Here is a 27,410-nt window from a genome sequence, read left to right on the forward strand (position 1 = left end):
GGGAGGGTGAGGGCCTTGAGGCGGGGTTGAAGGCCTGGAGGCGGGGGTGAGGGCCTTGAGGGGGGCAGCACCAGGCGCTCAGAGGTCTCCATCACCACAGAGGGTTAGGGCGACTGGTCTGTAGTCGTTGAGGCCTCTGATCCTCGGCTTTTTGGGAACGGGGATGATGGATGTTTTGAAGTAGGCAGGTAGCAGGTGTTCAACCACTCAGGTATTGAAGCCACGCCCACTTCTGACCACATTCAGGCTGTGAACCAGGATCAGAACGCCTTGTCCTGGCCTGGTCACAACCAGGACATCAATAATGGTGTTTACTCCTGTCAGCTGGATGGTAGCGGACATGTTGGATGTTTGTATACTAATGAGATCACAGCCTGGGGCTGAAAGACGCTGCCCCCTGCTGGTGTTTGGCTGAATCACTAGACGAACAGGAACAGGCTGTGACAGAGTTGTGATTGGTTGTTGATCCATGAAGTAGTTTTTGGTTCCTCTTCAGATCAAACCTCATTTCCCTCTGGCCTGGTTATTATTGTTAGTCTGGACTAAAGTTATCATAACTTTGAAGTTATAGAGATACATCTAAGTGGACTATAGATCTGTTATGTAGTTATTATAACTTTACGATGGACAAGCGATATAAAGTGACAGTAAACATAACTTTACTAGGTTTGAGCTCGACTTTGTGACGTGTTTTGAATCACTTTCTTGCCTTCTGTCATCCTTATTAGAAACCTGCGAGAGTTGTAACATCCTGCCTCAGTGTTTGCCCTTTTCTACCAACCTGAAACCTAGTTCTGGTTCTGGGCTGCTTCTAGTGCCGGTTCGCAGTTGGTTCAACCTGCGATCCTTCACAGAACCAGTTTGCTTTTCCACAAGAAAAACGTTCCCAAGAGCCACGTCATTACATCACTGGAGACGTCTGCATACATCTCCACCTTTTCATCAGGATGGGGGATTATTATTATTATTATTATTATTTTTATTATTACTATTATTATTATTATTACTATTATTATTATACTTATTATTATTATTATTATTAGTATTATTATTATTATTAATATTACTATTCTTATTATTGGAATTATTATTATTGTTATTATTATTATTTTTTATACATATTTATATTATTATTACTATTTCTGTTATTATTATTATTATTACTAATATTGCTATTTTTTTTTTTTATTATCTTTCGCGGTGCGTTGCTTCTGTTTTTCTTTTTATTGGATTGGGTAATGAGTGGGACAGAACATGATAAACGTAGTGGTTAAAACCGGTACAATTTGGTAGTGAATGATGAAAACCGTGGGCTGTGCGTTCTAATAGTTTAAAGAGAAATGAGCTGTGACTCAATAAAATATGATATATTTTACAATATGTCCAGTTTACTTGTCCACTTGAGAGCTCCACGGACCAGATTTTACATCCATGAATTCCATACTGCTGTAGCGGTAAAATGGCGTTCCCAATATTTTGCTCTGGCTTGCTTGTCCCCGCCCCCAGCCTGTGTCCCCGCCCCCAGCCCGTGTCCCCGCCCCCAGCCTGTGTCCCCGCCCCCAGCCCGTGTCCCCGCCCCAGCCCGTGTCCCCGCCCCCAGCCTGTGTCCCCGCCCCCAGCCCGTGTCCCCGCCCCAGCCCGTGTCCCCGCCCCCAGCCTGTGTCCCCGCCCCCAGCCCGTGTCCCCGCCCCAGCCTGTGTCCCCGCCCCCAGCCCGTGTCCCCGCCCCAGCCCGTGTCTCCGCCCCCAGCCTGTGTCCCTACCCCCAGCCCGTATCCCCGCCCCAGCCCGTGTCCCCGCCCCAGCCCGTGTCTCCGCCCCCAGCCTGTGTCCCTACCCCCAGCCCGTATCCCCGCCCCAGCCCGTGTCCCCGCCCCAGCCCGTGTCTCCGCCCCCAGCCTGTGTCCCCGCCCCCAGCCCGTGTCCCCGCCCCAGCCTGTGTCCCCGCCCCCAGCCCGTGTCCCCGCCCCAGCCTGTGTCCCCGCCCCCAGCCCGTGTCCCCGCCCCAGCCCGTGTCTCCGCCCCCAGCCCCTGACATAAGCTGTTCTTGGTTCTGGTTCAGCAGCCAAGCGGTGCCGCTCTGGAACCCGTTTTTCAGTTCCAGAGCTGGTTCTTTTGTTGTCGAAATGCGAAGAACTGGTTCCAGATCAGGCACCCACTCGGAACCGGCCCAAAAATGCCTTGGTGGAAATGTGTTGTGTTCTAGGCACCAGCGATCCTTACGTCAAGTTTAAACTCGGAGGGAAAACGTTCTACAAGAGCAAAGTGGTTTATAAAGACCTGAACCCGACATGGAACGAGTCCTTCACGCTCCCTGTGACGGACCTGGAGCAGAGCCTGGACGTCCTGGTGAGCCCCTGCTGCTAGTACTAGTACTATTAGGATTATTAATGGTTAACTAACCAGCAGAGTGGATCAAAGCAACGTTTGAACTTAGAAGTTAGTAACTTCATTCAAAATAACAGAAACAAATAGAACAAAAGCAAAGAAACATGACAGGAGAAAACAAGAGGTTTGTATTCTGTGTACTGTAATACATACAAATATATATACTAGAGTGCAATTCTGTAATAACACTGGTGAGCATTGCACTGCTGCCTCACAGCAAGAAGGTCCTGGGTTCGATTCCCGCCTGGGGCGCTGTTGGCACCGTGCTCTGGTGGGTTATCTCCCAAACAGGAGCCTTTCTGTGTGGAGTTTGCATGTTCTCCCCGTGCTCACATGGGGTTTCCTCCACCTCACGTCAGTAAGGACCCCACCCAAAAACATGCACCCATCATGGTCTGACCAGCGATGGATATTTATCACCTGGTCCCCGGGCGCTTCCACGTACGCTGCCCACTGCTCCTGGCTGTGCCCCCGGAGGAAGGACAAGCCAGGATGGTTAAAAGCAGAGGATCCATTTCACCGGCACCATCAAGCATGTGCATGTGTGTGTGTGTGTGCAAGCATGTGTTATAGTGTGGTGTGTTGTGTGATGAATAAAGACTGTTTCTTCTACTGTTCAGGTGTACGACCGCGACCTGACGACGGATGACTTCATGGGCGCTGCCGCTGTCCTTCTGAGTGACCTGGAGGTGGACAAGTCAGTAAAATACACTGATATATATGTACTACTGAGGTAGTACTGCAATACTGTGCCGGGCAGCTTCCAGTCCTCCCACCACAGACCGGTTGTACCGGTGTGTTTCAGAACGGCTGAACTGTCTCTGGCGCTGGACAACCCCAACAGCCTGGAGGACGACATGGGCGCGGTGTTGCTGGACGTCCGTCTGTCCCGCAGAGACGCCGGCGGCAGCAGGACGGTGAGGAGGCGTCCAACACGCTGTGCTGCGTAGAACCTCTGGGGGTTCTTAAGGTGCTGTTCATGGGGGAACCCTCTCCGGCAGGTTCTAATGAGAACCGTTAAGAACCGCCAGAGGAAAGTCCCATCTCCACAGTCTGTTCAAGGCTCGGAATGTTGCCCCTTTATTCCGTCTCGTCGTTCTGTGTGAAAGGTACGAGGACGGAAGGGGGGGGCGTTGTCCATCCCCCTCTGAGCAGCGGAGGTCATCACAGAGCTCAAACGGGGCCCAAACGGGGCCCAAACGGGGCCCAAACACCATCTGTGTGAAAAGGTTTTGATGATCAGGCCTATTTTCAGTGGTTGGTTGGTCGCAGGGAGAAAACCTCTATTTGGGAGCTGTGCTTTGTCAAAATTAACCTTAAAACCTATCAAGCTTACAGATATTCCTCTATAATCCTGTTTCAATTTGTATGCTTTATAAATTTTAATATTCAAATATATTCACATTTTTTTCGCTCAAACTTAGATGGGGGGGGGCAGTTCCGCAGCATTCACCTCCTTTACAGAGAAGTTCCCACATGGGGGGAACAATCCAAAACACAAAAAGTCCCATCAGAGCCTGGGGCCTGGAGTCTGCTCCCACATCAGATACTGTTCCGGGTACGGTGCCGGTACAACACCGTCCTCATGAGGATCAGGGCGGTGTTCTGTATATTACAAGCTAAATATAACTTGTGATATACAGAATACAAAATGCATCTTATGTTCCTCAATCAAAGATCTATTGTAACGTTTCAGAAGCAGGCGTGTCGGCTCCGAGAACAGTAAAAACCATCTGCTCAGTCTATCAATTCAATTCTTATTAGAAACTAATTACACATAAAATACACTAATATAATATATTATTGAAATATTTAAAAATAATTGCTATATTAGAATCACAACGATAATATCATATATCGCAATATTTCGGTGGGACTGCATCACAATATAAAATTTTGGATATCGCTCCATAGCGGCAGTAATGCAGGGTCTCTGTGTACAAGCAGCTAAAGTTTCAAGGTGGATCTGGTGAAGAATGTCTTCATGAGCTTTCTCCTGAGAAGCCTGACTGTAGGTCCTTGATGGAGCTTGTTCTGGAACCTTGGACCGACGGTTCTTCCTTTACCTCCAGTCTATGAGCCTTTCTATTTGTTCCTTTTTATCTAGAAGCGTTCCTTTTGTTTTCAGAACCCTAGAGAGGAGCAGGGTATGCCTCATCAGGGGCTCAATGTGGAACTCTTCATATTTAAAAGGTTCTCATTAAAGAATAGTTCCTGGGTCCAAAAGGTTCCACGTGCAGGGTTCATATCCACAGAACCACACCTTGAGCCACTGACCCTTTATTTACTGCATGCCATGTCTAACCGCATGTCTGTCTGTCTGTCTGTCTGTCTGTCTGTCTGTCTGTCCATCCATCCCTCCATCCATCTCTCCATCTCAGTGGTGGACTCATATTCCAAAGTCTGGTTCCAGGGTAAGGCTCTTATCGGTGGCTGTCCTTGTTTTGTGGTTGCTCCTAAAACATTTGTCTTTTTAACATTATCTCTTTATGAGGCAGCAGAGATGAACAACAGTAAATGTGACGAGGTAAGAAAAGATGAGTGTGATGTGGTTTGAGCAGCCACACCTGTCCTGGATCTAGGTAATTGGGACCCAGGATCAGAGTGGCTGCATACCTGTTGCTCGTTGGTTGGTCAAAGGAGCAGCAGGTAAAGCCCCCATTCCCACACTCACTCAGGAGAGGAGCCCTGTCATGACCTGTGTCCATCTACTCAGGGCTTGTTCCGTTAAGCCCCCTCTCCACAATTAAGTGGTGTGTTTTCTACAACCCCATTTTTTGTGTTTCTGTGCCGGATGTCCCTGAACACGTCACTTGGGTGGAGCATGATGGGGGAACTGCCACAGTGAGATACGATGAATAACCAATCGGTAATAGAGCACTGTGGTGGTCCAGGAGCTGGAGGGGTGTTTTATTCTATTGTGTGTCATGATTTCACCAGTGGGGGGCGCCATCATGGCTGAAGTCAAAGTACTGAATAAGGCTAATAAGCACGGGTATGAAGGATGTGAGTGTGCTGCTGGGGTGACAAGGTCACATTAAGGTCACAAGGTCATACGAAGGCAAAGACCGGAGCACATCCAGGTAAATCGTTTTATATATTTTTTATATCTTTTAATTCTCTGAACCTCCTCCCCCTCTCCTCCTCCAGTCCTCCATTGCTACTCAGTCCCTGCTTCTTTCTGGCTCCCTGCTGAAGTCACAGCTGTGGTGTGGGCTGGTGGGTGTGGTCCTGGTGGGGGCGGAGCTTCTCCAGGCGGAGGGAGGCGGAGACCTTTGGGTTTGCCTGAGACTCGGGGAGCAGCAGCACAAGAGCAAAGTGAGAAACTGATTCTGAAGCTGAGACTTACCCTCTGTAAGAGATACTGAAGGACCAGCAGGGGGCGATATCTCACAATATCCCACAGGACCATGACTGGTATGACTAGTTTATAACTAGCGTGTCTAGTTATAAACTTGTAATACTAGTTATAAACTAGTATGTCTAGTTTATAACAACTTAATTGTTTATAACTAGCATGACTAGTGTATAACTAGTATGACTAGTTTATAGCTAGCAAGTCTAGTTTATAACTAATATGACTAGTTTATAACTAGCATGTCTAGTTTATAACTAGCATGTCTTGTTTAAAACAAGTGTTACTAGTTTATAACTAGCCTGTCTAGTTATAAACTTGTAATACTAGTTATAAACTAGCATGACTAGTTTATAACTAGTATGACTAGTTTATAGCTAGCAAGTCTAGTTTATAACTAATATTACTAGTTTATAACAAGCATGTCTAGTTTATAACGAGTGTTAATAGTTTATAACTAGCATGTCTAGTTTATAACTAGCATGTCTAGCTTATAACTAGCATGTCTTGTTTATAATGAGTGTTAATAGTTTATAACTAGCATGACTAGTTGTATAACTAGTACATTCTGCCTTCCCTACAATGCTTTGCTGCAGAACCAGTGCAGGAGCGCCAGCCCCCAGTGGAGGGAGCGCTTCTCCTTCCACCGTTTCCCTGATGGCCCCGACGTCCTGGAGCTTGAGCTGTGCTCCAAGGAGGGACGCCGCAGCCTGGACGTCCTGGGGACGTACGTGTTAAAGCACAGGATCAGTTGTGCCGTCACATCCATCCCATAATAATGTTTAGAATACAATATATAGAACACAGCAGGAAGCTGCACAGTGATGACTTCAGATGTTTTAACGTGTGAGGGCAGGTGTGCGGTGGACCTGTCCCGGCTCGCTGTGGACCAGCACCACGTCTTCTCTCACCCTCTGGACCGGGTGAAAGGCCGCCTGCACTTCCTGGTCGCACTGAGCACGTGCAGCGGTGTGTCCGTGGGCAACCTGAGCTTCGCCCCTCTGGGCGAGCGAAGAGAGCGAGAGAGTCAGATGGAGAGATACGTCAGTAAAATTGATCCATGTGATCCATACAGTCTATACGGTCCATGTGGTCCATGTAGTCCATGTGGTCCATGTGGTCCATGTGGTCCATGTAGTCCATACGGTCCATGTTGTCCATGTGATTAATGTGGTCTGTGTGATCCATATGTTCCATACGGTCCATACGGTCCATGTGGTCAATGTGGTCCATATTGTCCATGTGATCCATACAGTCCATGTGGTCCATGTGATCCGTGTGACTCATACGGTCCATGTGATCCATACGGTCTAAACTAGGACTTTATCAGTACTCTGGATGTCCTAGTACTTAAGCAGTACTCTGGATGTCCTAGTACTTTGGCATTACTCTGGATGGCCTGGTACTTCATCAGTACTCAGGTTGTCCTTGTACTTTATCAGTACTGTGGATGTCCTAGTACTTTATCAGTACTCTAGCTGTCCTAATACTTTATCAGTACTCTGGATGTCCACGCGGTCCATATGGTCCATGTGGTCCATGTGATCCATGTAATCCATACAGTCTATGTAGTCTATACGGTCCATGTGATCCATACGATCCATGTGATCCAAGTGGTCCAATGCGGTCCATGTGATCCATGTGGTCCATGCGAGCCATGCGGTCCATGCAGTCCATATGGTCCATATGGTCCATTTGATCCATGTGGTCCATATGGTCCATTTGATCCATGTGGTCCATATGGTCCATTTGATCCATGTGGTCCATATGGTCCATTTGATCCATGTGGTCCATGTGATCCATACAGTTAATGTGATCCATGTGGTCCGTCTAGACCATGTGGTTCATGTGGTCCATGTGGTCCATACGGTCCATGTGATCCATGTGATCCATGTAGTCCATGCGGTCCATGTGATCAATGTGGTCTGACCTAGTACTTTATCAGTACTCTCAATGTTTGAGTACTTTATCAGTACTCTGCATGTCCTAGTACTTCATCAGTACTCTGCATGCCCTAGTACTTCATCAGTACTCTGGATGTCCGAGTACTTTATAAGTTCTCTGGATGTCCTAGTACTTCATCAGTACTCTGGATGTCCTAGTACTTCATCTGTACTCTGGATGTCCTAGTACTTTAGCAGTACTCTGGATGTCTGAGTACTTCATCAATACTCTTGATGTCCTAGTACTCCATCAGTACTCTGGATGTCCTAGTACTTTAGCAGTACTCTGGATGTCCTGGTACTTTATCAGTACTTCGTATATCCTAGTACTTTATCAGTACTCTGGATGACCTGGTACTTTATCAGTACTCTGGATGTCCTAGTACTTTAGCAGTACTATGGGTGTCCTGGTACTTTATCAGTACTCTGGGTGTCCTAGTACTTTAGCAGTACTGTGTACTAACTGTAGGTAGCACTATGGTCATCAGTGTCATTATGAACTTTATCCTCAGAGCTTAAAGAGGTCCTTCCAAAACCTTGGAGACGTTGGTTTCCTTCAAGTCAAAGTTTTCAAGGCGTCCGACCTCCAGGCTGCAGACCTGAATGGTGACAACATATCTTGAAACACCTTGAAACACATTGAAACACCTTGAATGCCTGGAAGCTAACCTCTTGGTCCCGGTCCAGGGAAGAGTGACCCGTTCTGCGTCCTGGTCTTGGGGAACGACCGGCTGCAGAGCCGCACCATCTACAAGAGCCTGAACCCAGAGTGGAACCAGGTGTTCACCCTGTGAGTCCTGGTCAATCAGCAGCTTTTAAAAGCATGAATCATCTTAAATATTAATTTAGGACATCATCTCTTATTTTAACACATTGTGCCTTATCAACCCCAGTCCACAGGGTCATCTGGTTCAGAACCAGGTTCTAAGGTTCTAGAACCTTCCTGGAGAACCTTATTGATATACAGATGATTTGATGAATTGAAGACTGAAAATGTGTCTTCAATTAAATTAAAATGTGTTTACATTTAAAAAGTCAAATGATAAAAAAGCAGAACAGACTTGTTTGTTTTGGGCTGAGGGGTCAGAGGTCAGAGGTGCTGCTGATTGTCTCCTCAGCCCCATCAGAGATGTCCACGACGTCCTGCAGGTGAGCGTCTTCGACGATGACGGAGACAAGCCACCCGACTTCCTGGGCAAGGTTGCCATCCCGCTGCTGAGGGTAACCCACCATGAAACCATACAACGTCGGCGTGTCCTTTCACTGAACTGCAGACCAATCAAATCATTCATTTAATTTATTGATTGAAATGACGACTGAAATTGTCTGAACCTGTTGAACAAGATCAGACTGATGGAGTAGATTAGAAGCTCCAAGCCCGTCCAGCGAGCCACTCTGATCCAGAGTGCTGGACCTGCGGCGGACAGCCATCTTGTTTCTCAATGCTGTCTCCATCTTACTCTTCATCCTGTTTCTCCATCTTGTCTCTCCATTCTGTTACTTCATCCTGTCTCTCCATCTCATCTATCCATCCTGTTGTTCCAGCTGGCTTCCATCTTGTCCCTCCATCTTCTTTCCCCATCCTGTCTCTCCATCTTGATCTGCATCCTGTCTCTCCATCCTGTCTCTCTATCCCTCCGTCTTGATCTCCATCTCGCTCACCTCCTCCTGCACCTATTCCAGGTGCAGAATGGCCAGCAGGTGGCGCTCCCCCTGAAGAAGGAGCATCTTGGAGCCTTGTCCAAGGGTAGCATCTTTCTGGAGCTGCAGCTCCTCTTCAACCCGGTTAGTGAAACCGCAAAGAATGCTGGAAATTCAAGGGTAAGAGCAGGTGCTGGGGAGCGAGGATGTCACAGGGCAATGTGGACCTCCTTCTGAGCACCAGCAGAGGATGTGGCCTCAGCGCTCCCTGTAGGTGGATTTACAACATGTATCAGTACAGACTGTAGTCTGTAGGATGGAAAGGTGCTGTCACCTCTTCCTGTTGTCTCCTCCTCATGGTCGCTCTGCCTCGTGTCCTCAGATTCGAGCTGGGGTCAGAACCTTCCAACCAAAAGAGAAGAGATTTGTGGAGGACAATCCAAAGTTCTCCAAAAAGGTCTGTATTTCTTCTGGTCTGTCTATCCTCCTGTCTGTCTCTCTCTCTGTCTGTCTGTTCTCTTGTCTATCTGTCTGTTCTCTGGTCTGTCTGTCCTCTGGTCTTTTGTCTGTCTGTCTGTCCCAAAGTCTGTCTGTCACGATGCGCTCAGGTGCACCCAAGTGCAGTTCAAAGAGACTCAGGAAAAGGTGCAAACAAGATCTAGGGTTTAATGAAAGGAACAATAGGGTAAGGGGATGGCAAGCACAGTGGCGTGGAGGTCAGTCAGGCAGGGCAGGCAGATAGGTCAGGCAGGCAGGCGGGGAAGGTCAGGTAGGCAGGGCAGCCAGGTAGACAGGGCAGGTAGGTCAGGCAAGGATGGAAGGCCAGGCAGGCATGTACGCCGCACAGGACAGGCAGGCAGCTGGGGGAGGACCGACAGGCAGGGCAGGCAGGCGGGGAAGGTCAGGCAGGTAGGTCAGGCAGGACGGGCAGGCAGGTCGACAGGGCAGGTAGGTCAGTCAGGCAGGTAGACAGGCAGGCTGTCTTGACAATGATCTGGCAAAGACTGTGTGACCGGGGAACTGGTTATATACTGGTGGAGGTGAAGACAGACTAGAATGCAGAGAGAGAGAGAGGGAGAGACTATAATTAAACAGGACAAAACCATGACTGTCTGTCTCTCCGTCTGTCCTCTGGTCTGTTTGTCTGCAAGTTTGTCTGTCTGTATGTCCTCCTGTCTGTATGTCTGTCTGTGTCTCCATCTGTCCTCTGGTCTGCCTGCCTGTCTCACATCAGTCTGTGTGTTTTGTTGATATTGATCTGATCAGGTCCTGGCCAGAAACGTTGTGCGCGTGCGGGCGTTGTACCGCGCTGTCATGGCAACGCTACGCTATGTCAAGAGCTGCTTCCAATGGGAGAGTTTCCAGAGGAGCAGTAGCGCCTTCCTGGTCTGTCTGTCTGTCTCTCTGTCTGTCTTTCTGGAGCTGCATGTTGTGTAAGAAGGTGCAACAAATTGGGGTTAATATTGTTATTATGGTTATGATGATCATACCTAACCCCAGACTGACCTCTGACCTCCAGGTGTTTCTGCTCGCCGTGTGGTTCTGGGAGTTCTACATGTTCCCTCTGCTGCTGGTTCTGCTGCTGGGATGGAACTTCCTGCACAGCCCTGAGAAGGGCGAGCTAGAGCCGGTAGACTTCCCTGGAGGGAGAGAGAGACTCAACATTTCATTCATCATTTACTCCACCCTTCTTCACTGTTTTCACTTTCTCTTTTACTTTTTTACAGGACGAGCAACTGGTGGAGGACGAGGAGGAGGAGGACAAGGTGTCTGTCTGTCTGACTGTCTGTCTGTCTGTCTGTCCGTCCGCACAGTACCAATAGTTGTAGTTGTTCCGTTTGAATCCTGTCTCATTATTAATAATAATACTTTATTTTATGTTTGTCTTCTGTCAAGACGTTAAACTCCATTAACCATGAATTAGAAGGCATAAATAATATCTCATAACTCCATCCTGAGAACAAAGCTCTGGTTCCAGGACACCGAGCGGCGCAGCCTGATGGAGAAGATCCACATGGTCCAGGACGTAGTCCTCACGGTCCAGAACCTTCTGGAGGCGGTGGCCTGCCTCGGGGAGCGGATCAAGAAGTAACTAGACTGTAACATACAGTAACTAGTAACTAGACAGTTACTAGTTACAATACAGTAAAAACTAACTTGAGAGTAACAAGACTATAACAGACTGTAACTTACAGTAACTAGTAACTAGAAAGTTACTAGTTACAATATAGTAAAAACGAACTAGACAGTAATTTGACTGTAACTAGTAACTAGACTGTAACTAGTAACTAGACTAACTATGCTGTAACATACAGTAACTAGTAACTAGGCAGTTGCTAGTTACTAGACAGGTGTTAATGTGATTTCAGGAAGTACCTTCTTAATATTAAATCTTTCACTTAAATCTTTAATAACTAGTACAATATATTATAACCCAACCAGCTTACTTGTATTAGTTAGCTGGTTATAGTTTATTAATAATTGTATTACAGGTGCATTAATAGATTTATTTCTAACCTCAATGAAACGTCACCAAAATACATTTTGTTATTAAAATATAAATTATTTTCAGGGATTACAACATGTATTATTTGACTCTTAACTCGCATTTCAAAGTAAACTGGAATAATATCAGGAATAGATGAAAGCCAGAGAAAAAGCTTTTTAATCAGTTTAGAAAAGTTCGAAATAATAAAGTCAAAGTTCTTCTTTTCCCATTTTATTTTGATGCCATAAATATACTGTATATATAATATCATAAATATATATAATACCATCAATATATATAATATCATAAATATATATAATACCATAAATATATATCATATTATAAATATATATAATATCATAAATATATATAATACCATAAATATATATAATACCATAAATATATATCATATACATATATATAATACCATAAATTAATAGAATATATCCCTATAAATGGATCTTTCCACCTGGTTTCCAGCACCTTCAACTGGTCCGTTCCCTTCCTGACCAGTCTGGCGTTTCTGGTGCTCGTCGTGTCAACCGTCATCACTTACTTCATCCCTGTGCGCTACATTGTATTATTATGGGGTGAGTTGTGGATGATATCTCATCCTTTATTATCTTTTAGGATTTTTTTGTTTTCTTCTTTACTTCACTCACTACAGATTGATGCTTTGTCTACATGTACTTTACACAAACACAAACAGCTCTGCCATCAAATTAGCATTTACCAAGTTTTTCAAGATGGAGGTTGATGTGTTGATGAGAACCATCATGTCGTAGCTGCACCATCACCTCCATGATGAAGGGACACTCAATGTACCACCGTGCCTGTACTGTGTGTTATACATATACAGTATATCCTATACAAACATCATTTTATTGATCATAAACACATCTGCTGTGTTGATATCAATCATATTGATCCGTGATCGCAGGGATCAATAAATTCACCAAGAAGCTGAGGAAGCCGTTTGCCATCGACAACAACGAGCTGATGGACTTCCTGTCCAGGGTCCCGTCGGACGTGGAGAAGGTAGCGCCCCTTCCCAGCATGCAACAGTACTATCACGACCCAGAAAATCCCTCTCCTCTCCACTTCATACTGCATACTTTACACTTCATGCTTCATACTTTACACTTCATACTGTGTACTTTACACTGCAAACTGCAGACTTTACACTGCATACTGCATACTTTACACTGCATACTGCAGACTTCACACTTTATATAGTGTACTTTGCACTTCATACAGTGTACATAACACTACATACTGCATACTTTATACTTTATGCTGTGTACTTTGCATTACACACTATGTAATTTACACAACAGACGCCATACTTTAAACTTCATATAGTGTTCTTTACATGTCATACAGTGTACTTTACACCACATACGGCATACTTTACACTTCATACGGTGTATTTTACACTACATACGGCATACTTTACACTTCGTACTGCATATGTGACCCCTCATACTGCATACTTTACATGTTGTACTGTGTACTTTACACTTCATACTGTATACTTTACACTTCACACTGTGTACTTTACTGTTGGCTCTGCTGCATTGATGAGTTTCTGATTGATCTGTTGTGATTCCTCAGGTCCAGCAGAGCCCCCTCCCCGTCCTGCAGAGCCCGGGCAGCAGGAGGAGGAAGCTGCAGTAGCTCCCCCTGGTGGAGGAAGCTGCCGTAGCGCCCCCTGGTGGAGGGGACGTAGAATACCTGTTCACACATACAGGAGGATTCTCTTCTTCCTTTTGCAGTAAATCTGTTCTTTTCCACTTCGTCTTCCATTCATCTGACTGGACTGAAACAGCAGATTAAATATTAATTTTCATATTCAGTGCATTTTTTGTTATATTCCTTTTGTGTGAGAGCTGAATGTAGATTTGTGTAGTTTATGGTGAGGTGCATGATGGGAAAGGAAAGTGTTCGGAAATGAAACACTTGTGCAAATAAAGACAGTTATTTATACAGATTCATATTTGGGTTGTTTCCATTCATCCCAACACACACACACATGCATACACACACACATATATACACACACGAGCATATACACACACACAAATGCATACACACACATATATACACACACACACATGCATATACACACACACATGCATACACACACATATATACCAAACATGCATAAACACACACACATATATATACACACACACATGCATATACACACACACATGCATACACACATATATACACACACACACATGCATATACACACACACATATATATACACACACACATGCATATACACACACACATGCATACACACACATATATACCAAACATGCATAAACACACACACATATATATACACACACACACACATGCATATACACACACACATGCATACACACACATATATACACACACACACACACGCATATACACACACACATATATACACACACACATGCATATATACACGCACACACATATATAGACACACATATATATACACACACACATTCATATATACACACACACACATTCATACACACACACACACACACACATGCATACACACACACATATACACACACACACACACACATGCATATACAGACACACACACATGCATATACACATTGTTTGTTTCTCGTCTCCCTGAACTTTTGGCTACCGTTACTTCATTTTGTCCCACCTCAACTACCTGAGGCTATTAATTTTTATTGTTTTTCCGTTTGAATCTGGATAAACGGCTAGCCGTCTGCTAGCCCTCCCTGCTAGCTAGCGCCGCTAGCTGAAATAGGCGCTCACCTGTTGCTGAGATGGTGCTCTTAAAATACTCCGCTTTGGAACTCATGAATCTCTCCTGTCACTCCCCTCCTAACTGCCTCGCCGACATTACATCTATCGGACTCCTGCGCCGCCCTTGCTATGTCCACGGGGCTCCTCGATGTCTTATTTTTCTTTCGCCGGATCATCTGCCTCCAACACCTTGTGTTCTGTGCATCTTCCTCCCTGACACCACCCGCCTGCATGTCCTCCCTCAGCACTTCCATCAAGCTTCTCTTTGGCTTCCTCTTTTCCTCTTGCCTGGCAGCTCCACCCTCAGCCTCCTTCTCCCAATGTAACTCTCATCTCTCCTCCACACGTGTCCAAACCATCTCAATCTGGCCTCTCTCACTGTTCCACCAAACTGTCCAACCTGAGCTGTCCCTCTAATGTCCTCATTCTCAATCCTGTCCATCCTTGTCCCTCCCAATGAAAACCTCCACATCCTCAACTCTGCCACCTCCACTTCATCCACCTGCCTTTTTGTCAGTGCCTCTAAACCGTACAACATGGCTGCTTTCACTACCGTCCTGTACACCTTCCCCTTCACTTTTGCTGGAACCCTTCTGTCAAAGATCACTCTGGACGCTCTTCTCCACCCACTCCACCCTGCCTGTACTCTCTTCTTCACCTCTCTCCTGCACGCTCCGCTGCTTTAGATGGTCGACCCCAAGTACTTGAACTCATCCGCCTTCTCCACCTCTACTCCTTGCATTCTCAGCTTTTCTCCGCCCTCCCCCCTATTCAGCCACATGTATTGTGTCTTACTCCTGCTGACTTTCATTCCTCTTCTCTCTAATGCATGCCTCCACTTCTCCAGGCTCTCCTCCACCTGCTCCCTACTCTCGCTACAGATCACAATGTCATCCACAAACATCATAGTCCACAGAGTCTCCTGCCTGATCTCATCTGTTAACCTGTCCATCACCACTGCAAACAAGAAAGGGCTCAGAGCTGATCCTTGATGCAGTCCCACCTCCACTTTGAATGCCTTGGTCACGCCTACTGCACACCTTACTACTGTCTGACTGCCCTCATACATATCCTGTACCACTCTTATGTACTTCTCTGCCACCCCCGAATTCCTCATGCAATACCACACTTCCTCTCTCAGCACCCTATCATATGCTTTCTCTAAATCCACAAAGACGCAGTGCAACTCCCTCTGGTCTTCCCTGTACTTTTCTATCAGCATTCTTAAAGCAAACATGTCATCTGTAGTACTCATTCCTGGCATGAAACCATACTGCTGCTCGCTGATCCCCACCGCTCCTCTTAACCTAGCCTCCACTACCCTTTCCCATAGCTTCATGCTGTGGCTGATCTACTTTATTCCCCTGTAGTTACTACAGCTCTGTACATCTCCCTTCTTCTTGAAGATGGTACCAGTAAACTTCTTCTCCATTCCTCCGGCATCCTCTCCCTTTCCAGGATGGTGTTAAACAGTCTCGTTAGGAATGTCACTGCCATCTCACCTAAACATTTCCATGCTTCCCAGGTTTGTCATCTGGGCCAACTGCCTTTCCACTCTTCATCTTCTTTAATGCTATCCTCACCTCATCCTTCTTAATTTGCTGCACTTCTTGATCCACTATCCCTACATCATCCACTCTTCTCTCCCTCTCATTTTCTTCATTCATCAACTCCTCAAAGTACTCCTTCCACCTTTTCAACACACTCTCCTCACTAGTCAGCACATTCCCATCATTATCCTTCATCACCTTAACCTGCTATACATCCATCCCAGCTTGGTCCCTTTGTCTTGCCAATCGGTACAAGTCCTTTTCTCCTTCCTTACCTTCCAACCTCTCATACAACTCATCGTACGCCTTTTCCTTTTCCTTTCCCATTTCTTCTTCGCCAACCTCTTCTGCTCTATGTTCTCCTGTTCTTCCTCATTCCACCACCAAGATTCTTTGTCTTCCTTCCTCTTCCCGCATGATACACCGAGTACTTTCTTGGCCGTCTCCCTTCTGCAGTTGTTTCCCAGTCATCTGGTAACCGTTCATTCCCACCTATTGCCTGCCTTACCTCTTCCCAAAATTGCATGCAACACTCCTCCTTTTTCAACTTCCACCATTTTATCTTTGGCTCTTCTTTCACTCTCTTCCTCTTCTTGGCTTCCAGAGTCATCCTACAGACCACCATCCGATGCTGCCTAGCAACACACTCCCCTACCACCACTTTGCAGTCACTCATCTCTTTCAGGTTGCACCTCCTGCATAAGATGTAGTCCACCTGTGTGCACCTTCTTCCACTCTTGTATGTCACCCTGTGTTCCTCCCTCTTCTTGAAATACATATTCACAACAGCCAATTCCATCCTTTTGGCAAAATCCACCACCATCTGTCCTTCCACATTCCTCTCCTTGACACCATACCTACCTGTCACCTTCTCGTCATCTGTCTCTGATACCTTGGCCAACATGCCCATTGAGATCTGCTCCAACGACCTTGGGGACGCTCTCCACCTCTACATCCAACTCACTAAAGAATTCTTCTTTCTCTTCCATCTCACTCCCAACTTGGGGAGCGTATGCACTGATCACATTCATTATCACCCAATCAATTTCCAGCTTCATGCTCATCACTCTGTCCGACACTCTGGTCACCTCCAAAACACTCTTGACATATTCTTCCTTCAAGACTATCCCTACCCCATTTCTCCAGCCATTCACTCCATGGTAGAACAGTTTGTACTAACGGCACCGGTTGTGGTCGTTGTTAACTGGGCCTTGACCGATCCAGTACGGAAATCAGATTTGTTGTCCACCTATTTGATTTGGCATGGTTTTAACGCCGGATGCCCTTCCTGACGCAACCCTCTCTATTCATCTGTGCTTGGGACCGGCACTGATGATACACTGGCTTGTGCACCCCCAGTGGCTAGATACAGGGCTGCTCGATGTAAGTCTGTTTATTTGATATTATTTCATAATGTTGAACCAACGGAGGCAATGTCATGAGAGTAAATCCTGTGTACACTCTGTTCTGCAGCCGCTGGTCTGTGTTGACAGGCTCGTCCCAACTCCCAACTCGCCTGCCTCGCCTTCCATAGTGAAAACTGCAACATTCATGCTACAGAATGCACGATCTCTCAACAATAAATCACTACTCTTTTACGACAACATCATGGAACGGAAAATTGACGTTCTCTGTTTAACAGAAACTTGGCAACAGGACTTTATTACACTCAACCAAGCCACCCCCATGGATATGTGTACATTCAGAAGCCCTGCTCCATAGGTCCTGGTGGTGGGCTGGCTGTAATACACCTAGCAGACATTCTTGTCAAAGAACTCTCTGTGCCAAATATCACCTCTTTTGAATGTGTTGCATTCTCTCTCACTGCACACCTCCAGGTTGTCCTCATCTATCGTCCCCCTAAAGCCTCCACCAGCTTCATGTTTGAGCTGTCTGAACTGCTTACCTCTGTCTGTTCCATGTCCCAATCTATCCTTCTGCTTGGGGACTTCAACATCCACGTGGACTCCACCAGCTGCACATTTGCCAAGGATTTCCTGTCACTGTTGGACTGTTTCAGCATTGTACAGCATGTTCAAGGTTCCACCCATGCCAAAGGCCACACGCTTGATCAGGTGTGCACTACTGGCACTTCCCCTCTCATCTTCAGTGTCTGGACCTAGCTGTTTCCGACCACCATGCTGTCTTGTTCACGGTTCCTGTCCCTCCACCCAGGCAATGCGTTAAATGCACCATCACATTCAGGAACCTCAAGTCATTGAGTACACCAGCCTTGATCAACAGCCTCGCGACCCCCTTGGCCCCAGATCCCCCTGACACCATGATGGATGGCATGGTTGCACACTACAACTTTGCCCTTTCCCTTAGCCTCAGTTTTCTTGCCCCCTCAAAACTCGGACTGTCTTCTTCACTCACCCTGCCACCTGGTAAACCTCTGAACTCTGCACCATGAAGGCCAGCAGCCTTCAGCTGGAGAGGCTCTACAGAAGATCTGGCCTCACTGTCCACCTTGAGGCCTTCAAACAGCATGTGAGTTCCTACAAAGAAGCTCTCTCCAGAACCAAGACTCAATATTATTCCACCCTCATTGGCAATCAGCAAAACCACCCCAGAATGCTGTTCTCCACCATTTACCGGCTGCTCAGCCCCCCGATCCCCCTCAATCCCCTGACTCCCCTGACCGCTGCACCATGTTCCAGGAGTTTTTCCAGGCCAAAGTGGACACCATCTCCCAGAAACTCTAATCGCCTACACATACCCCAACTACACGGTGTTGCACCCCCAGCTGCCTGCCCACCCCAGTGCTGGGGTGGGCAGGTGCTCCTCCTTCTCCCCTGTGGAAGCGCTGCTAATAACTAAGCTGGTCACCAAGGCCAAGGCCTCCACCTGCTTTCTGGATCCTCTCCCCCGCCATGGTGGCCATCATAAACGCCTCCCTGAAATACGGCACGGTTCCCACCAGCTTCAAAATAGCCTCAGTCACACCTATCCTAAAGAAGCCTGGTCTCGACCCTGACAACTCCAACCACTAACCACTAGTGGTTAGTGGATTTTTTAAGGAAAATCCTGGAATGAGCAGTTGCCGCCCAACTCCAACAGCACATGTCCAACCATGAGCTTCACAAACCCCTTCAATCTGGATTCAGAACTAACCACAGCACGGAGACTTCATTTAGATCACGACCGCCTCATCGCTGCTGACGCAGGCTACATCAGTATTCTTATTCTCTTTGACCTCTCAGCTGCCTTCGACACAGTCTGCCACACTATCCATCCTCAACCGTCTATCCGGCTACCTTGGCCTCTCCGGTACAGCACTCTCCTGGTTCCAGTCCTATCTCACCAACAGGAAGCAGTTTGTCACTATCGCAGACTCCTGCTCCACCCCTGGCCCAGTCCATGCTTGGGCCCCTCCTCTTCACCATCTACATGCTCCCCCTTGGTCAGTCATACGCCACCACGGTCTATGCTTCCACACCTACGCCGATGACACCCAGTTATACCTCAGCACAAAACCATCCGACCAGCTCCCCCCTCAGTCTCTTCTCAGCTGCCTCCACGATATCAAAGTCTGGGTGTCATCAAACCTGTTCAAACTCAACAATAACAAAACTGAACTCATGGTTGTGGCTGCCAAGGCACTGCTCGGGAAGATTGGAGATCTGCTCCCGGTTGTTGATGGCTGCTCTGTTTCCCCATCCCCTGAAGTACGCAACCTGGGCCTCATATTCAACTCAACCCTCCATTTCACCCACACACCAAAACCATAACCAAGTCTGCCTTCTTCCACCTCAAGAACATCTCCAGACTCCACCCATCCCTGTCTGAGTCCGGGGCAGAAATACTAATCCACGCCTTCATCCCTCCCGTCAGGACCACTGCAATGGAGTCCTGTCCGGGGTTCCAAGCAAAGTTTCACACAGGCTCCAGTATGTCCAAAACTCTGCTGCTAGAGTTTTCATCCGCACCAAGCCTCATCCATCTCCACTGGCTCCCTGTCAAACTCGTATTTCCTACAAAACCCTACTACTAACCAACAATTCCCTCCACGCCCTTGCCCTGCATTACCTAACAGACCTCCTCCACCCCTACGCCCTGTCCGGGAAGCTGTGGTCCTCGGACACGGGTCTGCTCTCGACCCCCTGCATAGGCTATGAACCTTTGGGGACAGAGCCTCAGTGTGGCAGCCCCCACCCTCTGGAACTCTCTCCCCACTGGCATTCGAAATGCTCCATCCCTGGCCACCTTCAAAAATCTCCTTGAAACCTACTTGTTCAACGAGGCCAACTGCCCCTGACCCGTTTTGTTTTTTTTGTTCTTTGTCCTGTTCTTTGTTTTTTCCATTGAAAAGTGTCCTTGTGTTTGTGAAATGCGCTGTATAAATCCCAGTGATTATTATTATTATTATTATTATTATTATTATTATTTATAATACATTATACTACAAACTACAATTCAAACTCAACTACAATCTTCACTACAAACTACACTATAAACTACAAACAACACTACAAACTACACTATAAACTTCCAACTAGACAAAACTACACTGCAAACAAAAAAACTACACCACAAACTACACTACAAACTAAACTATAAACTACACTACAAACTATGCTACAAATGTCATTGCAAACTACGCTACAAACGACATTACAAACTAAACTACAAACTACCCAACAAACTACACTACATACTACACTAAAAACTACACAAAAAACTAAACTACAAATGACACAGCAAACTAAACTACAAAATTCAAATTACAGTACAAACTACTCTGCAAACTACACAACAAACTACACTACAAACTACTCTACAAGCCACACTCTAAACTACACTACAAACTACACAAAAAACAATGCTACAAACTTCACTTTGAACTACACTACAAATGACACTACAAACTACACAACAAACCACACAAAAATTACACTACAGACTACACTACAAACCACACAAAAATTACACTACAGACTACACTACATATACTACACTACAAACTACACTACAAACTACACTATAAACAACACAACAAACCACACTACAACCTACACAACAAACTAAACTACAAACTTCAAAATACAGTACAAACTACTATACAACGTACACTACAAACTATAGTTCAAACTATATAACAAGCGACACAACAAAGTAAACTACAAGCCACACTATAAACTACACAACAAACTACATAAAAAACAACACTACAGACTCCACTATAAACTACACTACAAATGACACTGCAAACTACAAACTACACAACAAACCACACTACAAACTACACTCCAACCTACACTTCGAACCACACAAAAATTTCACTACAGACTACACTACATACTACACTACAAACAACACAACTAACTAAATTACAAACTACACCACAATCTGAAGGACAAACTTCAAATTACAGTACAAACTACTCTACAAACAACACTACAAACTACACTACAAACTACTCTACAGACTACATTACAAACTATAATACAAGCTACACAACAAACTACACACTATGCTAAAAGCCACACTATAAACTACACTACAAACTACACAAAAAACAACACTACAAACTTGACAACTGACACTACAAACTACACCATCAACTACACTACAAACTACACAAAAAACTACAAACTACATTACAAACTAAACTACAAACCACACAAAAATTTAAATATAGAATACACTACATACTACACTACAAACTATACTACAAACTACACAAAAAACGACACTACATACTACACTACAAACTACACAACAAACTAAACTACAAACTACAGCCCAAACTAAATGACAAACTTCAAATTACAGTACAAACTACTCTACAAACTATACTACAAACTACAGTACAAACTATAATACAAACAACACCACAAACTACACTACAAACTATAATACAAACTACACAACAAACTACACTACAAACTACACTTCAAACTACGCTACAATCCACACTATAAACTACACTACAAACTACACAAAAACACTACAAACTCCACAATAAACAACACTACAAATGGCACCATAAACTACACGACCAACTACACAACAAACCACACTGCAAACTACAAACTACACTACAAACCACGCAAAAATTAAACTACATACTACACTACAAACTACACAACCAACTATACTAGAAACTAAACGAGAAACTTCAAATTACAGTAGAAACTACTCTACAAAGTACACTACAAGCTATTTAACAAGCTACACAACAAACTACACTACAAACTAAAAACGACACTACAAACTAGGATACAAGCCACACTATAAACTACACTACTAACTACAAACTACAATACAAACCACACAAAAATTACACTACATACTACACTACAAACTAAACTAGAAACTTCAATGTACAGTAGAAACTACTCTACAAAATACACTACAAACTACACAACAAACCACACAACAAACTACACTATATACTACGCTACAAACTACACTACAAACTACAAAACAAACTAAACTACAAACTACTCTACAAACTACACTATAAACAAAACTACAAACTACACAACAGAGGACACTACAAACTAAATTACAAACTACATAAGCTACACAACAAACTACACTACAAACTACGCTACAAGCCACACTATAAACTACACAACAAATGACACCACAAACTTCAAACTACATCACAAACTACACTACAAACTACACAACAAACCACACTACAAACTATAAACAACACTACAAACTACAAAAAAATTACACTACAGACGACAATACAACTACAAACTATACTACAAACTAAACTACAAACTTCAAATCACACTACAAGCTACACTTTAAACCAAACTACAAACTACAAATTACACTACAAACTACATTACAAACTGCAAACTAAACTTCAAACTCCACTTTAAACTACACTACAAACTACGCAACAAACTACACTACAAACTACGCAACAAACTACACTACAAACTATATTACAAACTACACAATAATCTAAACTACGAACTACACTTCAAGCTACAAACCACACAAAAACTACACTACAAACTACACTACAAATTACAATATAAGTTAGACTATAAACTACACTACAAACTATACTACAAACTACAATCTACCCTTTGAACACTACACAATACACTATAAACTTCAAACTAGGCTACAAACTACAGTACAAACTACAGTAAATGACACTACAAACTACACTGCAAACAACAAACTACAATAAAAAAAACTACAAACTATACTACAGGCTGCAGTAAAAACGACACCACACTACAGACTACACTACAAACTCCACTACAAACAACTACAAACTACACTACAAACAACTATAAACGACACTACAAACTCCACTACAAACAACTACAAACTACACTAAAAACTACACTCACCTACTTGCAATGTGCCCCAAAATAACTAATAGCTTGTAACATTCTTTAGACTGGTGGTCTTCAATGTGGGGTCTGGAGACACCCAGGGGCCCCCACAGAGGTTCCAGGGGGTCCCCAGCAACATTTTTACTCGGTAAACTTCACTGATTTAAGATCCAAGACATTAGAGAACATCAAACAAGTAGAATCATGACTGTTTGGATCCCAGAGTCGAGTGGAGAAATCACATCTAACAACACATCCCAGGACGACATCTTTGACATGAAAAGTTTAATTGGTTCACAGAAGGATACAGCAGCATTCAAACAGCGTTCCTTGTTATTACCTGCATGTGGCCTTCAGCTCATACATGAAAGACTTGAAGCATTTCTGTGGAGTTATTGTGGAATATAGAGAATAAGCTTTAGACAGGTCACACATTTGGTTGTTACACGGGGCCAGGACTCACCAATAACCTGCACATTTCTATTAAAAGACAATGAGGTCTGTGGTCAGGGTGAGGTCTGTGAGGTCTGTGGTCAGGGTGAAGTCACGCTGGGCCTCTTCATGAACGGTGTTGAATCCTGCCTACGCACGGTTTAAGCAAACATTTGGTATTGAACATTATGTTTGGACTTGAATTTGTTCTACCTTAGAAGAAAATTTAGAACTGCCTTAAAAATAAAAAAGATTTACTATCAATATTGTGTGTGTGTGTGTGTGTGTGTTGGTTAACTTTACACATGCAGCGATAAAGCATCATATTCATCTCCAAACAGGCTTGACTTATGGATATACACCACCTACAGATATTGTAATGTGCCTTTGGGAGACAGTACATTCATAGAAATCTGTTGAAAACTGAGTGATCAATACCTGATCACCTGGTTTTCACTGGCAAATGAATTGATAATTGTTATTGTTTCATTCGATTATCATATATGTAATAACCTGGAGCCGCAACTTGATCATCAGACCATGTGAGACCACCATGTGGAAATCCTCCATCTGCTTCCAAACAGCCTTCATGCAAGTAATAAATAGAAAAAACAACTTTTATATCAATGCAGTTTTTATTTCCTTCCGAGAAAATGGCATCCACCGGCTCCGCCCTCCAGCCCCAGCAGACATGCGAGTAGAGTCGGCTCCTCCTCCTTGTATACCTCTGTGCCTAAACCAGGGAGTTCCTTACGTGGAGAGAGGTATGGTTCAGAGCATGGTTTATGCTCGTTTGCAGTCATAAGCACACACCCGTCAATTTAGAATGTTTCATATTCATCAAGCGCTGCTGAGTGTGTGGATCCTTCTCTTAAGCACAAAATCACCACATTTCTACCACATGTTCATGAAGGAGGCCCAGAGAGAGCTCCATCCAGGGAGCTTTACCTCATCTACAAGCCAAGGACGTCCTGCAGGAAGCAGGACGTCCCTAAGCTGGCGTGGCCACACCTCCGTGTGGAGAACTTCCAGCAGAGCCGTTGCAGGTTGTCACCAAACCTCAAACCAGTCGGTGTCACGTGAGAGAACCGAGCCTTGGAACCGAAAAACAAACCAGAGGAGCTGATCCAACATGTTAAGACCACATGTTCTCCACACCTCCCTTAATTTGATATGGAGGCAAAGCTACGCCAGATTAGGCAGGAAGCAGGAAGTTCCGCAGGAAGCAGGAAGTAGGAAGTCCCACAGGAAGTCCTCACCTGGTGCCATCTTGTCTGTTGGTGCTCATGGGTTTAGCGTTGTAACTCACAAGTGAACAGGCGAAGAACCAGAGACACACTTAAAAAATATGCAACAAATACTATCATAAAAACAAAAATAGTATTTAATATATTTACAATAAACATACAATCATGTAATCTTTCCCGAGAAATCAACAAAACTTAAAGCTTTAAATATGATGCGTTTGAGAGGAATGAAGGAAGTCTTTTCAACCGGTTCTACAATATGAGGTTTGTGTGTAACGACCAGAGTCTATAACCAAGGTTACAGTGGATTTACCCTTTACAGGTATTCTGTACCAAGAAAGATGGAGTGTGGTACAGGAACACAGTCCGTCTGCGATTCAAGCAAATGATCTCTGCTCAGGAAGTGTCTCACTGCAGATGACACCAAAGTTCAATTAGTCCTAGAACAACAAGTCTGATAAGTACCCATATGTATACATCATGGTACTACTGGTACTATGACTGCCGTTCAGTGTATTTTAGTTTTGAGGAGTATTGAGTGCTGAAACATTAAAGTATGTTGGCTGTTGTGTTTTTCATCCATTAACTACATAAAACCATTTGAAGGGAAACTCTTCCCAAGGTCAGAGGTCATCTGTACGACATCATCAACATAAGAGAAGTCTAAAGGAACCGAACCAAGGCAGTAAAAACAGAACCTTTCATCACAAGGCAAAAGTCATCTCCAGCACGCGGCGGCAGTGTTGCTGCCGACCTGTCGCCGCACGTTATGGTGCACGTGACGCGCGTTACCGTGCACATGACGCGTTACATTGCACGTTACTCGCATTACGGTGCACATTTCACGCGTTACAGTGCACGTTACACACTTAACGATGCACGTTACACACATTATGGTGCATGATACATGCGTTACGGTGCACGTTACACATGTTTCGGTGCATGTTGGGATGCATGTTACATGTGTTATCGTCCACGTTACACGCGTTACGTTGTACGTTACTCACATTACAGTGCACATGACATGCGTTACGGTCCACGTTATTCGCATTATGTTGCACGTAACATGCGTTATGTTGCAAGTAACACACATTACGGTGCACATGATGTGTGTTACGGTGGACTTTACACGCGTTACGTTGCACCTTACACACATTACAGTGCACGTGACATGAGTTACGTTGCACACATTACGGTGTCCGTGACATGCGTTACGTTGCACGTTTCACATGTTACGGTGCACGTTACACGCGTTATATTGCACGTTACACGCGTTACGGAGCACGTTTCACGCGTTACGGAGCACGTTACACGCGTTACGGAGCACGTTACACGCGTTACGGAGCACGTTACACGCGTAACGTTACGCGTGCACCTTACACACATTACAATGCACGTGACATGAGTTACGTTGCACACATTACGGTGTCCGTGACATGCGTTACGTTGCACGTTTCACATGTTACGGTGCACGTTACACGCGTTATATTGCACGTTACACGCGTTACGGAGCACGTTACACGTGTTATATTGCACGTTACACGCGTTACGGAGCACGTTACACGCGTTATGGAGCATGTTACACGCGTTACGGAGCACGTACACGCGTTACGTTGCACCTTACACACATTACAGTGCACGTGACATGAGTTACGTTGCACACATTACGGTGTCCGTGACATGCGTTACGTTGCACGTTTCACATGTTACAGTGCATGTTTCACGTGTTATGGTGCATGTTACACGCGTTACGGAGCACGTTACACGTGTTACGTTGCACCTTACACGCATTAAGGTTCACGTGACATGAGTTACGTTGCACGTTTCACATGTTACCGTGCACGTTTCACGTGTTATGGTGCACGTTACACGCGTTACGGAGCACGTGACACGTGTTACGTTGCACCTTACACGCATTAAGGTACACGTGACATGCGTTACGTTGCACGTTACACGCGTTACATTGCACGTTGCACGTGTTACCTTGCACCTTACACGCATTAAGGTTCATGTGACATGCGTTACGTTGCACGTTTCACATGTTACTGTGCACGTTTCACGTGTTATGGTGCACGTTACACACATTACGGAGCACGTGACACGTGTTACGTTGCACCTTACACGCGATACGGAGCACGTTACACGCGTTACGTTGCACCTTACACACATTACAGTGCACGTGACATGAGTTACGTTGCACACATTACGGTGTCCGTGACATGCGTTACGTTGCACGTTTCACATGTTACAGTGCACGTTTCACGTG

At 45.0% G+C, this 27,410-nt stretch overlaps 1 protein-coding gene across 1 annotated transcript in view; it reads left to right on the forward strand.

Annotated features, from left to right (window-relative positions):
* Positions 1 to 13,782, forward strand: part of LOC307228292 (multiple C2 and transmembrane domain-containing protein 2-like) — a gene marked incomplete at its 5' end in the record, with an annotated part of 18,068 nt that extends 4,286 nt beyond the window's left edge. Inside the window, 18 exons of the mRNA XM_079997930.1 lie at positions 2,206 to 2,348; positions 3,008 to 3,084; positions 3,193 to 3,304; positions 5,538 to 5,705; positions 6,339 to 6,469; positions 6,599 to 6,785; positions 8,198 to 8,291; positions 8,373 to 8,475; positions 8,804 to 8,906; positions 9,369 to 9,470; positions 9,709 to 9,783; positions 10,593 to 10,712; positions 10,846 to 10,956; positions 11,054 to 11,092; positions 11,305 to 11,414; positions 12,295 to 12,404; positions 12,755 to 12,852; positions 13,429 to 13,782. Of these exons, the coding sequence (XP_079854056.1) occupies positions 2,206 to 2,348; positions 3,008 to 3,084; positions 3,193 to 3,304; positions 5,538 to 5,705; positions 6,339 to 6,469; positions 6,599 to 6,785; positions 8,198 to 8,291; positions 8,373 to 8,475; positions 8,804 to 8,906; positions 9,369 to 9,470; positions 9,709 to 9,783; positions 10,593 to 10,712; positions 10,846 to 10,956; positions 11,054 to 11,092; positions 11,305 to 11,414; positions 12,295 to 12,404; positions 12,755 to 12,852; positions 13,429 to 13,491 (1,946 nt within the window). The 3' untranslated portion in view covers positions 13,492 to 13,782. The remainder of the gene's footprint in view (positions 1 to 2,205; positions 2,349 to 3,007; positions 3,085 to 3,192; positions 3,305 to 5,537; positions 5,706 to 6,338; positions 6,470 to 6,598; positions 6,786 to 8,197; positions 8,292 to 8,372; positions 8,476 to 8,803; positions 8,907 to 9,368; positions 9,471 to 9,708; positions 9,784 to 10,592; positions 10,713 to 10,845; positions 10,957 to 11,053; positions 11,093 to 11,304; positions 11,415 to 12,294; positions 12,405 to 12,754; positions 12,853 to 13,428) is intronic.
* Positions 13,783 to 27,410: the final 13,628 nt, after the last annotated feature.

The sequence above is a fragment of the Zeus faber genome (genome assembly GCF_960531495.2).
Source record: "Zeus faber genome assembly, chromosome: 3".
In the NCBI taxonomy this organism is placed as follows: Eukaryota; Metazoa; Chordata; class Actinopteri; order Zeiformes; family Zeidae; genus Zeus; species Zeus faber.